This window comes from Grus americana, chromosome 2, assembly GCF_028858705.1.
Source record: "Grus americana isolate bGruAme1 chromosome 2, bGruAme1.mat, whole genome shotgun sequence".
In the NCBI taxonomy this organism is placed as follows: domain Eukaryota; kingdom Metazoa; phylum Chordata; class Aves; order Gruiformes; family Gruidae; genus Grus; species Grus americana.
In genome coordinates, this window is record NC_072853.1 from 163,094,229 (window position 1) to 163,108,374 (window position 14,146).

The 14,146-nt window shown below is 48.1% G+C and overlaps 1 protein-coding gene across 1 annotated transcript in view; it reads right to left on the bottom strand.

The window, feature by feature from the left end:
* The window catches only part of CSRNP1 (cysteine and serine rich nuclear protein 1), a 15,668-nt gene continuing 1,522 nt past the window's right edge, over positions 1-14,146 (bottom strand). The window contains exons 2-5 of the mRNA XM_054817293.1: positions 8,314-8,509; positions 5,721-5,980; positions 5,054-5,350; positions 1-3,880 (exon numbers count right to left, since the gene is read on the bottom strand). Of these exons, the coding sequence (XP_054673268.1) occupies positions 2,897-3,880; positions 5,054-5,350; positions 5,721-5,980; positions 8,314-8,485 (1,713 nt within the window). The 5' untranslated portion in view covers positions 8,486-8,509 and the 3' untranslated portion in view covers positions 1-2,896. The remainder of the gene's footprint in view (positions 3,881-5,053; positions 5,351-5,720; positions 5,981-8,313; positions 8,510-14,146) is intronic.

Here is a 14,146-nt window from a genome sequence, read left to right on the forward strand (position 1 = left end):
TTTTATTGAAAGTGTAATGGAAATTTCTTCATATTGCTTTGATGAAATGAGAGACAGCAGCTGTAGACAAATATGCTTTTTTATAAACAAATGCAAATGGATAAGGTAAAAATAAAGCATTTTTTTTCTGAACTTGTACCTTTAAGCAACATAATCACAATATATACACAAAGAAAGCTAAAATAAAGCTATGTTGAAACCAAAGCATTTCAATCAATACATTAGATAATTACAGATTGTGTCAATAAATACCCAGTTTTTAAACTGTTTAACAGGCAACTTTTTACACAGATACCAAGAAGAAAAAAAAAATTATATATTTACAATTCAGTGCCCTGGGGAAAAAAAAAAAAGATAAAAAAAACTTTTTTTTTTTTTTTTGGCACCAACACAAATAAAAAGAATAAATTATAGAAAAAAAATCCACAAAGGCAGGAGTCTATCCCCGTCATTCATTTTAAAAAAGTGTGTGTATATATATATATAAAATATATGTAAATATTTTATATATATAAATATATATATATGCAGAGAAACCTAGGAATGTTATAAAATATATTAGTGCCAATAAATACAGAATGGTACCAGACTTTCAACTGTCAGTATTTTTGATGCAGTCTGAAGGATAGAAACTACCACCTAGGAGATAACTGAAGGGGATTTTTCAGTCTAAAGAAACGACGATGACAACAAAAAATAATAATAATAATAATAATAATATTATATATATATATATTCAGGAAATCCTCCATCTGCCAGTAGTATTCCTACAGTCGCCCTCCTGCCCGGCGGGGAGGTCCCCGGGGACGATGCCTCACGGGAGGACGCGGCGGCGAGCGTGGGGCGAGCACCCGCTCACGGCCACGGCGGGTCAGCTCCGCTTCCAAGATGACCGGCTCAATACCAGAGAAGATGTACAATTAAATAGTAATAATATAGTGATTAAAAAAACCAACCCCAAACAACCCAGCATTCGCCATATTCGTACGCCAGAAGTTTCCTACATTGCCGGCAGGAATAGCAGGTACCCAAAAGCACAATCCCTCTCGTCGGGATTATAAACAGTTCGGCCAATGGAAAAATCCTCAAATCCATTTTTTGGGGTTCCCCCCCCCATCCGGGTGTCTCCGCACCCCCAGGAGCTCCCCCAGCCCCCCACTCCCAGGGCTGTGGGACGCCAGAGCTGCCGCCTCCCCCCGGTGCTGGCAATGCCAGGAATCACTCCCATCACCAAATCTCACGTTTTCCAAGGGGGAATTTAAAGCTGGTAGGGTTTAAAGCCTTTTCTTGTTTTTTTTTTTCATACCGCTGGCGTAGGCACTTAGTGTATCACTGACGTACAGATTTTCTGTCCAGTTACATCTCGTGGCCGAATAGTGTCACGTTCTCAAACTGATGTAAATAGCAAAAAGCCAGGAGGGCCCCGATATCCTTCCTAAACACAATGATTTCCCTCATTTTAAAAAACCAAAAGCCTTCAGGGTTTTCAGCTTCGTTTCCAGGCGTTATGTTTTCTTCCTTCTAAAACTGTACTCAAAGGATAAACAACCCAATAACCTTCATATCCATCTATCGTACTTGATTTACCCAATTTACCTCTATTAAAAAAAAAAAAAAAAAAAAAAGGAGTACAAACAGTCTGGCCCACCAGATTTTGGAGCTGTGATACCCTTGACCTTGGGGAGTCCTAAGGAGCACTTGCTGAGGAGCACGAGCACAGTGTTGCTGCCGTGGGCTTTGCTCTCCCAAAGCCCCCCCCGGGGCTGTGAAGGTCCTCGTTACCCCCCCCCCACTAACGGTTCCTCTGCATATTCAGGCACCATAATTGATCATGAAAGATCTCATGGCCAAATCCTTAGGAAATTAAATAAATTAGAAAATAATTTATGAAAAGGGCTGGGTGGGTTTTTTTGTTTAAATAGAGCTAGTTCATCTTAGTTCTTGACTAGTTGAAGGTTTTGCTTGTTTTGCTCTCCCTGGCGATATTGTGTCTGCTCGAGGGCTGACGGCAACCCAAGGACGTTGCACCAACGTCTCCCCCGTCCCTCCCCTCCCACCCGCTTGCATTCGGCTCTTTTAGAAATGTGAAGTGAAGACCAAACAACCAACACCGTTCAGACTCCGAAAAAAACAGGGTCGTCTTTAGGATGGGTGCTGCTGAAGACCTTACTGCCCTTCCAGGTCATTGATACACCACAATGCTAGTCAGGTACTACAGGTAGAAAATAAATAAATACAGATATATTATGCAAAAAAAAAAAAAATGATTGTACACATAATACATCTGAGGTATTACCAATTTAAATAAGGTTTCATGCTAGTTCAAGCTTCGGTGGCTAGTTAAATTCCGGAATTTGCAATAAATAGATGAAGAATGATTATGTATATAGTGTATGGATCTCTTCTGTAAACCTCGTCTGATTTAAACGTAAGAGCGTGTTGGGCTAACTCTTACGCAAACCACAAATTTTTTCACAATAAATACAGTTTCAAAAAGTTGTCTTAAAAAGTTCCTGCAACACTGAAACATTTCTAGAAGGGGCTGTGTGTACGACTGGCAATGGTAGCAAGGAGTATTTCGCAACGGGTCTTTTCATACAAAACACAAGGAAATTCATACGTGAAAGTCTTTTTCCCTCCCTCCCCACCCCACCATGAAAGTTTAGAAACTTTTGCACAAACAGCGAGAGAACTGATTGTAGCTGCGGTATGTCAAAACGTCCACGTTCTATAAAGACCAAAAATAGTTCGTTTGCTTATAAAGTCTTTTTTTTTTTTTTTTGCTGCTTTTTTCCTCCTTATTTTTGAGTAGCACATCATCCTTTTGGTGAAAGTCTGCCCGTTCTTCTGTTTTCCTTTTGGTGCCGGTCCTTCCCAACCCAGCCACGCGAGCGTTTCACACTTTCACCGTCTCCATCAGCGACGACTTGATGGCATCCTCCAAAAGTTGATTGTCTGTGAAAGGGGCCGGGGTTTCAGGGACGGATTCGGACAAACCGATGAGGGACTCCAAGAAACAGGAGCCCTGATCTCCGGCTTGTGGGAAGCCGGGGAAATTAGGCAACTGGAACTGTAACGCTGAGAAGTTATCGAGGTTCTCGTACTCCTTTAAGGAGTTGTAAAGGGGTCCCAAGTTATAGTCTGAGAAGGGCTGGAAGAAATCCAAGGAGTCAGAGGAAAGGCTGAGGTCTGCGTAGCTCTTGGAGCAGGGCTCGGCCGGGGACGAGGCACAGCAGGACAGCCCGTCGCACCGCGCATGGGCAGCATCCTCCAGCAAACCTCCGCCGTCCTGGTTGGCATTCTCATCCAGGCACTCGGAGAGGTGGGACAAGTGGCCGGGGACAGGCTTGGCCTCACCGCTGTGTTCCTCGATGAAGAAGTCAGTGGGGTGGAAGCAGCTCAGGTCACCCTGGCCGCGGCCGCCCTCTTCCTCGGCATCCGAGTCATTGAAGTGGAGGATGCGCGCCAAGCCGTCGTCGTCCACGTCCGACTGGGACTTGTCGGAGGGGAGGCTCTCGTAGGGCTCCTCCAGGTCCTCGCTGGGGTGGGAGGAGATGGACGAGTCCGTCATGTCGCTGCTGCAGCTGTTCTCCCCCAGGGCCTCCAGGTCGGGGCTGAATTGGAAGGCGGGTGCCAGGGGCACAGCGCGCTCCTCCAAAGAGCCCTTCCCCGCTGCGCTTCCCAAGGGCGGGAGCCGCTCCCGAAAAGGGGGCTCGGCCTCCGCTGCCTTCTCGCTGCTCTGCTGCTGCTTCTCCAGCTCCAGCTTCATGATGGTGTGGATGAAGTGGGTCTGCACGCGGGCCTGGTTGAACTCGATCCTGCCCTCGGTGTTGCCGCAGCCGTCCTTGGTGCAGCCGCAGGGGAAGGAGGTGTGATCCATCTGGCGTGGGGAGAAGCAGAGGCGGAGGGTTAGGAACAAACCCAGCGGCACAAAAAATCGAAACCACCCGAGACTCACCCGCCCTGAGAAACCAAGTAATAGCTGAGGGGTTTAAAAGAAGACGTAAAAAAAAAAAAAAAAAAAAAAAAAAAAAAACCCCCTGCTGTTTTGAAGCATTGTCGTAAAAAAGTTGGATTTCAGTACAACTGAAGGAAGTTAAAAGGTTACAAAAAAAAGCAAAATATAAAGCTCCAGAAGGAGACCTAAGGGGGGCAAACATGAGTTTATATATATTGCATCATGATATTTAATACCTGATCCATATCGTGAGCTTGTGTCCGTCACGGAGACAAAGACAAATTGCTCAACAGGCATCTGCGACACCTTTATGTCCCCGTTACCGGCAGCCGCTAGAGGGGGGCTGTGATGTACACACGGAGCACCCGTCCGCGGGTGTGCGCCCGTCCACCTGTGCACACCCACCCTACACCACCCCCAGCCTGCAACCACGGCATCGAGGGAGCGAGCGGCACCCAGAGTAGGGAATACGGCTCCCCAAACACAGCTGGGCAGGCACCCATAAAAAAAAAATATAAGCTAATTGAGTATAAAGGGATTATCCCGCTTTGCAGGTGGTCTGCACAGCTAGCCGTGGGCTGACGCTCAGCTGACACTCCCACGTTCGCGTAAGCATGCTGGGAGTTGTGATACACACCAAGAGAAAAAAAAAAAAAAATCAAAAACAAAACCAGAGGGGAGGAGGAGAAATCGCAGCCTCGCGTAAGGCACGGGAGGCTTTGGTTTGCCAAGACATTCCCAGATGGACCGTCTCCAACAGGAGATGGAGCAGGCACTGACCGGCCTCACGGGGACGGACGTGGCGAGCACATTCAGGCTGCGGGCTCGGGCACATCTCCACGGCTGCAACGGCCGCGTGTGGATGGCTGCACGTGTGATTTGGGACGCAGACGCTTCCGAGCAGCATCTGCCTCGCAGCCTGGGGAGCATCTCCAAGAGCTTTTCTCGCCTGCTTCGCTCCAAGCGCAGGTGGGAACAGATGCATTTCACAACCTGCCCTAACTCCGTCCTGCCTGCTCAACCCCCCCCCGGCTTTAACGTACACATCAGCTGGAGACGCGGCTTTTCCCCCGAGCTCAGAGGCGAGGGCAGTACCTGACATTTAATGCCTGCCAAGCTGCAGCTGCAGGTCTCTGGGTCGCAGACCTCCCGGCAGTCGCAGCCACAGTCCTCCCGGGACAGACGGATGTTGTGCAGCTCCCGCTTCTCCTCCTTGTCGATCTTCTTCACTCCCACGGCTTTCAGCAGCGCGCGCCTCTTCTTGGCAGGGTAGGGCTGGAGGAAGAAGCCGTCCTCCAGGTCCATGTTGCTGACGTCGATGTCGTCATCGGAGATGTCTTCGATGGTGAGCTGGTTGGCCTCCTCCGACTCCTTTGTGCCGTTCATGGTTAGCTGAGGGCAAAAAATGGGCACAGCATTAGGGACCTGTTGGGGACACAGAGCCATCAGCACCCTCAGGTCAGGAGAAACAAGAAAGGAAAGGTCTGTCCCCCCATGGTGGCCAACCCCAAGACCAACATCTGTCTCAGAGCCCCTAAAGACCTGGCAGACACCTGACACGTGGAGTTCAGTGTCTAGTCCATCACTTTTCAAAGGTGGTGTACCGAGTTGAAAACCCCACACCAGAGCCTGTGTTTTTGGAGACCCAAACAGGCTTAAGGACCATCGCCCACACGTCTCAGAGAGGCTCTGACTAAAAACTGGCCGTTAACTAACAACATCCACCAGCTCCTCACCAAGCCAGCCCCACGCTCCTACTCACTTTCCATTTCAACGCTTCCAACTTCTCCTCTTTTAACTTCTCTTCGAGTTTCTCCCGACGAACGTTTTCCTGCTCCTTAGAAAACTCCGCTAGCGTGAACTGCCGGGAGGAGCTGTGTTTGCTCACCATCCCCAGGGTGCAGCCCCCGCGACTAGGCACGCTCGTGAACCCCTGGCAGCGTGGGAAGTAAAACACAGTGACCCGGTCAAACTCCACATTGTTCTTCTTTAGTCGCTTGGATTTCTTCAGGATAGACATGGCTAAAAATGGGGAGGGAAAAAAAAAAACACAAAGAAAGCACAAAGTCAGTATTGCCATCCTGCAGACGGGACAGAAATATTACAAACGGGCTGTAAATATTACAAAAAGGCAGGACTTGCAATTATTCTCTCAACAGGGACATGACGGGACAAGGTTACAACATCGTTTGATGGCTTCTGGTGTTTTAGGATCTAAGGTTTCTAAGGTGGGATGAGGATGGAGAGGAAACTAAGCCAAGTCCTGAGGCATCGGAGTCACTGATCAGATTCACCCAAAGAAACGGCTGCTGCTTCTCCTTCCCGCTTGACTTCCTCCAGGAAACATACATTTGCTTATTCTTCACGTGCAGCGGAGCATAACGAACAAGCAACAAACCATCCTACATGCCTGTCTTGCTCTAAACCCGAGCACCCTGCCCCACGTTCGGGAGCTCACACTCTGCTCCCGGGACGCCGGAGCACCAACACTTCAGCGTCGCTTGGCTCCAGTTTTTGTGGCAGGGCAGAAAATAGCCAAAAAAGGCTGTTTTTCTGGCACTTCCTTCCACCATCCACTGGGAGGAACTACGAATCTATAGTTTATTCTCAAGAGACTCATTTGAGAGCAGCTGCAGAGATGTTAATCTTTATGCAGGTGATCCCAGGGTAAACATGGCAATACATGACTCTGGTTTATCTTAAACTGCTGAAACACGCTACACACCATTTAAAGCGGAGCCTCTCCAGAGATACCTAGTTCTGCACATTTGCACGTGCTAACGCAGCAGATGGAGGTGGACTAATTAGCCAGAACAGTTTCAGAGTCAGTTAGTTTCCACGAACGTGGCTGGCCACAGAAAGCAAAGTGAAACGCAGTGGTGCTGGATTACAGAGCTGCTTTTTCTGCTGCACGAGCACGAGAGCCAGCTACGCACCAATTCGGTGCCGGGGTTTTTTAGCTCCATTCTCTACTAGTGCATGGATGTTTTGGTTGCCACCATGGAGAACATAGGAAAAAAAAAAAAAAAAACAATGCAAAAGGGATCCGAGCTCTACTCTTCGGGTGGCAGCTGTACTGCGGGGAGCCAACCAAAAGGATTGCCAAAAACCCGAGGGGCTCGGCTGGTTTGGCTGGCCCCAAAGGCTGAGAAAGTGCAAGACCGGACAGTTAGCTGCACCCACATTTCACAAGTCTCGCTTGCCAAAATACAGCATTTCGGTTTCATATGAAAAAAAAAAAAAAAGTGTTCACCCAGCTGCGTCAGCAGCTTCTGCTAAATAGCTGAGGGTTTCACACTGGGCTCTGCAGTGGCTTTGATAATATCTTTGCACTGCGCATTGCATTTTCATAATAACCTTGACTCAATCTTCTAAAACATTAGCTCTTATCAAAAGGCAAGTTAACCACCGCGATCATCTATCAGCTGAGCTGCTGCACTTTGGCATTTGCTTCTCCCTCCCCGCACCCCCCCTCCAAAATTGTTTTCTCATTCCTGACCCTTTTCCAATTGAGCCAGAGAATACAAAAAGTTCATTGTTTTGTCACAAAACCTGGGAAGACAAGCAAGAATGAGACTCTTTATTATTACAAGACTTCTAAAGCCTTTTCAGACCACTGCGTGTTTGTGTATGTCTGCTAAGTGGACCTTAACTGCTATATACAGTGGGTGTTCAGTATAATTTACTAGGTTGGACTATTTCTCCGCTGTGAAGATGGTCCCCTATTGTATTTTTTATTTTTCCCTTTGCATGGCAGATAAAGGATTTTACAACCTTGTCTTCTGTGTGTTTTCCTAAAAGCTCTCAAAATTGATATTGCTGAGAAAACAAAATAGCATTTATCTGTACTAACAGCGCAGGCAACGTCAAGCATATCATGTTCTTTGGCAAAGTACCCAACTTACGTAGGAAACGGGTTCTGAAATGGTAATTATGGTTAATCTGGTTAATCATTTTTAAAAAAACAGCGTTATGGGCCTTTGCTGTCTGTTTAGTCGTTGCCTATGGAACAGCTTGACAGGGCACTGAGGGATGGTGGGATGGTCCTACAGCACGGGCTTGGAGGCACCTGCACGGCTTTGGGTTTCTATTCCTGGAAATTTGGACTTTGGGAAAAACCTTATGAAGAAATGATAAATGCTGGGAGGAAGGGCTGAGAAAGACTACCCTGAGGATGCTGGCCAATTACAAAAACAAGATAAATTGGTGTAATGACAGGGTGCTGGTGTTACGGCCACTTCTACCCCCAAAGGCGTGCTCCAAGGGGGTCTCTGCATGGACCCACAACCACGCTACAAAAACCCCCGTGCATGGGCACGTCTGGTCCCCGGAAAGGGGCTGTCGGAGATACTCACGGGTGAAGCTGGGCGTTAAGGCAGAGCTAGGCTTGGGCTCTCCGCGGGAGCTCTCCTCGTCCGACTCCCAGCCCGAGGACGCTGAGGAGGAGAGGGGGGAGCAGGAGGAGGAGGAGCAGTAGGTGCTGTCATCCCCCAGCTCTTCGTACTTCCTTTTCAATACTCCGCTCATGGTGACGCCGTAATTTTCATATACCTGGAAAACAAAAGAAGAAAGCCAAATAAGGCGAGGGAAATACTGGCAGTTCCTGGTGACAAGCAGGATAGCTTCAACCTCCAGCAAGATTCTCCACCAGGTCCACCTGGCCACGCAGGTGTGATTCCCAAAAGGTGCTCTCCCCCCAAAAAAACCAGACCCCACACCTTACTACCCTCGCTGTGCACACCTGCTGAATTTCTCTCCCATTTTACGACGCTGCAGAAAACCTGACTATCACAGACAACAAACAGTCCGGAAATCAATTCAATCAATACAAATGTTATCAAACAATAAGCATTACATTTTGCTTACTAATTCTTTTATGTTAACTCCTTACCCAGATCGCTTTCTATGCAGTTACAGCTTTAACGTCTTGCTAATTACAAAAATAAGCCAGTTTGCAGAGAACAATCTGTTGGCATGATTTACTTGCTACAGCCCCCTGGGGAAACAGACTTATTAAATGAAGCACTGAAATACAAATATATCAACTGTGAAGAACAGCCCTTCTCCTCACGGTGCCTTTCATAGCCAGTCCCCCATTCAATAAGCTATTCTTGTTTAGGCTGGGTTATGTATCAAGCATAGTAGCAATTAAAAACAACGCAGCTAATTAAAAACAAAGGAGCTCTGTACTTGCTTAGATTCCTAAATTTCCCGCATGCTTTCCCCCTGTTCATCTCAAGAAAAAAAAAAACAAAAAACAACAAAAGAAAAAAAACAAAAATAACTTTGTTGCATGTTTTAACCTTTGTTTTCAGAAAGTTTGTGGGGTTTTTGTCTCCTGAAATTGCACAAAAGCTACACGCTTTGCCTGCAATAGGCTAACGGCCATCAGAGCCCATCTAACCTGGGATGCTCTTGCAGATGATGGACCGTTTCTCCTTTTAGACACCGGCAACACCACCCCAGACACCCCTGCTTCTGCAGAAGTCGCTGCCAGATTATTTTGAAGCCAGTGAGCCATACCCAAAGCTGAGAACCAGGCTGCTGCCGGAGGAGTGACTTGCTCCGACCCCATCCCACCGGGCTGCAAGGCACAACCGTGGCGGGAGAGGTGCAGAGACTCCCTCCAGCACGGAGGGGAGAGCCCCGGCACTGCGGGATGCTACCAGCCATCCCCGTGCTGCAATAAAACCAGAGGTAACAGGCAAATCCTGCAGCATCCCTGAAATTCGGATGACACCGGGATGCCTCAGACACATACAGCCCCAGGATGGTGAAAATGCAGATACGGGGCTGCCAGACACCCAGTCCCCATCCCCTCCCACCAGCTGAAACTCCTCCACCAGCCAAATTGGTTCTTTGTAACCATAGCACTTTCTCACCCTCTTTTGCATGTCTGAAGTTAATTTAAGTCTCTGAAAAAGAAAAAAAAAAACAAACCAATACAAAACACTAAACCTGCCTTCCTCAGAGCCCTGAGCAGGCGGCACAGAAACCACACTGGCTCCAAAAACCTCCTAAGGGTGGGATTCTCAGTATCCCGACAGCACCACATGGTTAACACGTAGACAGGAGCACACACGGTGCCTTCAAAGCCCTGCACCAGCCCTCCTTAATTATATTTACCAACAGCTTCCCAGGAGACAACAGTCCCCTAAAAGGTCAAAAAAATCCCTGGATGAAGCAGTTCCTCAGCCTGAAGAAGTTAATCATTCACTGCAATGCACGCCTAGGGCACTGCTGCATCCCCCACGGCCCCCCAGACCTGGGGGGGGACAATCGCCTCCATCCCTCCTCTTCCTCCTCCTCCTCCTCAGCAGCCCAGGAGCTGCAGATGGTTTTGCCAGGGAGGGGTGGTTGGTTTTTTTGGCCTTAACCCAAAGCAGATGGGGAGAAAGTGGATTTGGCCACCCTCCAGCCCCAGCAGCACAGGTCCTACCTGACACCTGGATTAACCCCTCTCCTGCCCGAGCGAGCAACCACGACACCCAACCCAGCTACCTGGCTGCACTTACAAACCCTTTATTATTCTTCTTTGTGCCTTCTGCTCTGCCTCGCATTTACTTTAAGAAACAACGAGGAGCAAAGAAACCCCCCAAATCCATGGCAGGGGTCTGAATCAAAGCCTGGGCTGCAGCCGGAGGTTTGCTCATCCCAGCTGACCCTGTCGTTCACCCAGAGTGGCCAAAAACTTTGCAAAAAAAAACCAACCCAAAACCCTGCACGTGGCTTCAAAGAGCATCGGTCTGAGCTGCAGAGCAACTGCTCGCAGCTCCAAAGGACACCTCCAACGTTGCCGGTGAAGGATGCCCTGTCTAGCCAAGGGAGGGTAAAACCAGCTCCCTGAGAAGCCCGTAGGACACACGTCTAACGGCAAACGCCCTCTGAGATGCGACGCTGACCATATCCAAGCCTCGCGGGAGACACCGGACAGTGGTGGAGCAGCACGGATCACACCGCTGAAACAGGGATAACTCTCAGGTCCGGACCAAAAAAAACCCCAAACCCCACACGGGATCCATTTCTGCTGGGATTTACCCGGTCTGCAGGACTCCGAGAAGTGAGAAGGTGGATGTGGCGATGCTGCAGAGCGATGCAGCCCTGATGCTCAGGTCGCCTGCAAACCCAACCGTGCCCGTCACGAGCTGCGCCGCCTCCCCTCAAACCACACAGCAAGAAAAAACAAAGCGTTTTCCTCAAGCGAGCTAACGGAATTAACACAAACAGCAAGGCAGCGCCAAGGCAAGCTGCGTAGAAGATGGTGCAATTTTATTTATTTATTTTTGCAGTACTATCATCGCTGATTAGCCACGTCTGGCAGAAGGATGAAGGGAGCTGTGTGTATCTCCCATCTATGAGAAAAAGTCAAATGCATAAGAAAAAAAAAAACCCACACCTTTGGCACGCTGTCTTATTCAAAACACTTATTGTTTTGTTAATGCAAAGTAGGTGTCCTGCAAAGTAGGTGTCCTGCAGACGTGATTCTCAATGGGAAAAAGCTGGTGAACCTGTTGCCCACCAGCCAAAACACGTTGGTTTTTCCCCCGTAATGCCTCCCCCCGCCTCTTTGCTGATTTATGGCTGCAACGTTTTCCAGGTCAAGTTTTCAAATCCTTTTCAGGAGCTATACGAGATGTAGCGGGGCTGCGTCCATCAGTGTCTACTTGTATCCACCCCCAAAAAATCCTCCAGACGAGGGTTTCGCTGTCAAGGCAGAGACGATGCTCTCCCCTCCTCACCCCGGCACTTGGGAGCAGAATTCACGCCAGCGATTTGGACGCTGCCCATGTCACCAAACCCGCCGGCCACTCAGCCAAAGAACTGAGGCCAACTCAGACACAGCGAGGATATTTTAATTGCAGTAATTCCACAAGTAGTCTTAAATCCACACTGATGTCTTACATAGAAGTTACAAAAGTGTGCGCAGCAGCGTGAAAAAAAAATAAAAATCTGTGCTTGCCGTTGCTAATCTCTGCAGGCACCACTGAGCACAGGATTTTACCACCTTCTCTTTTTTTTTTTTTTTTACATAACCTGAAATAAAATAATCCTATCTTCCTTTTAGTTGCCAAAAAAGACATTCTGTTCTTGGCTAAGACTTCTTACTCATCTATTTTACTGAAAACAGCTTTTGGAACAAGTACATAATGCAATGGATCAAACCCGCAGGAATTCCTCTCTGGCACCAGAACTCCCACTATCCTGGGAATACTTTCTAACAAATATTTAGCCCAGATGTGCATTCCTTTCTTTTTCTTTCCCTCCTTTTTTTTTTTTTTAAAGCATTAAAGTTTGGGTGGGGGGGAGCAGGGGGCTGGCTGTCTAGCTGGGAGGGGGAGGGAATCGAATCTGCAAAGTCCCATTTCTGGCGCTTGGCGAGTCGCAGGGTAAAGCCCTAATACACTGGAATGTGAGGAATTAATGTTTTAACTATCCTCCTCTTGGACGACTTCTCAACAGTAAATATTTCGAGTAATTTAGATTTAAGAAGGTTTGGCATTTGTTTAGCAAAGCGCTGAGGAAGGCAACTAAAACCCCTACCAGTGTCCAGTTAGTCTATTTATAAGAGGCTGCACAAAGAAGCACCACGGCTTTGTGCAGAAATAGGCGGAGAAGATGTTTTGGCGTTATATTTTGGGGCTGTATATGCGCTTTGCACCGGGCAGGCGAGCGGAGCAGCGCAAGCGAGGCAAAGGGAACTTCTCCCAGCGAGTCCAGCGGCTGCGTTTGCTTGTGCCACAACTCCCACGGTATTGCAGGAGAACACCTACGAGCAAGGATATTTTAAATATTGGGGTTTCTGTCGGTGGAGCATCCTAAAGCATGGAAGGATCCCAAATATGTGCATGAGCTACTGAAAGCAAACTTTCTTCTGCAAAGTAATTTGGGTAAAAAAACCCCCAAAACCCCCCAAAAAACTTAAAAAAAACCCCAAAGCCCAGTGCAACGTATTAAAAGTATTTATTTTCCAGTGACTTTTTGAGCCGGTTTGCCGACTTTACAAGCACAGCCGTCTGCCTCCAGCCCAGGAGGCCAAGGTGGACTCTTCCCAGCACGCCGGGACGAGGGCTCGGGCGCCGGGAGCGAGTTAACAACTCTGCTGAGCCGTGAGTCATAGCAGCTCCCGCTCCCTCCCCCAGAGCCGCAGTGGCTGTGCAGGTCTAGCAGGAGTAAATATTAGTTTAAAAAACACCACCGCATACTTTAGCCAGGTACGGCTCCAAACACGACTCGCGGAGCAAACCTGGGGGAGTTTTTGGGGTCGGTGTTTATTTGCGCGCCGCTGTTTATTGTGCGTCAGGCAACCTCGGTGCGAGTATCGCCAAAAACTGGTGCGGAGCTGAGCTTCCCGTTTAGCTATCCCAGATATTTGATGTCTAACAGCAGCGGTGATTCCAGTAACGCCTCTGGGTTATTTAATAATCATTGTGCTATCAACACTGATTCATTGCTCGTTCATTTAACTATTTTAATTCTTTGCATATTTACTTAAGTGGTTTCCCCAGTGCCGCTGTGACAGCCTCCGCGATGACAACACTTCCCAATTTCGAGGCTGACCGAGGCCATGGCGAGCAGCATCATCCCATCGGGATCCCCCGGGCGATGGTCCCGTGCGTGTTCCCAGCCACGCAAGCTGTGCTTTCCAGTTCAGACCAGATTATTTTCACCCAGCTGGGTCTAAGGTTTCATAACCTTGCTCCGGTTAAAAATAGCCTCTGCCTACTATGCAACAGCAAAAGCCAAAGTACCCCGTGCCGCCGAGCAGGAGCATGAATCAGTTCGTAGCACCACGAGTTTATTCTCCTGCCAGAGACTGAACAGGCAAAACGCCTTCCCTGGGAAGAGCATCAGAAGCGTTTACTCCATCTACTAATTTTCAGGAGGCCACAAAGAAAAAGGCTTTTCAAGATTTTTCTATCAAGCCCTTATTTCTCACCGACAGCTTGAAAGGTAAATAAGAAACATTAGCAAATACATTACAGGTTATCTGACACGGCCCAAATGAAACGAGGTTCAAATGTACTCGGCGCAGATTGTGCTGTAATAAATATGAAAACAGCGAAGTGTGCTTTGTCTAGGAATATCCTCTATTTGATTACACCTCATGAATAATTCACACCAGGTTTCCATATTTGTCCTCCTGTAGGTACACGCTGTGCATTACCTTGCTTGCTATATATACGCACG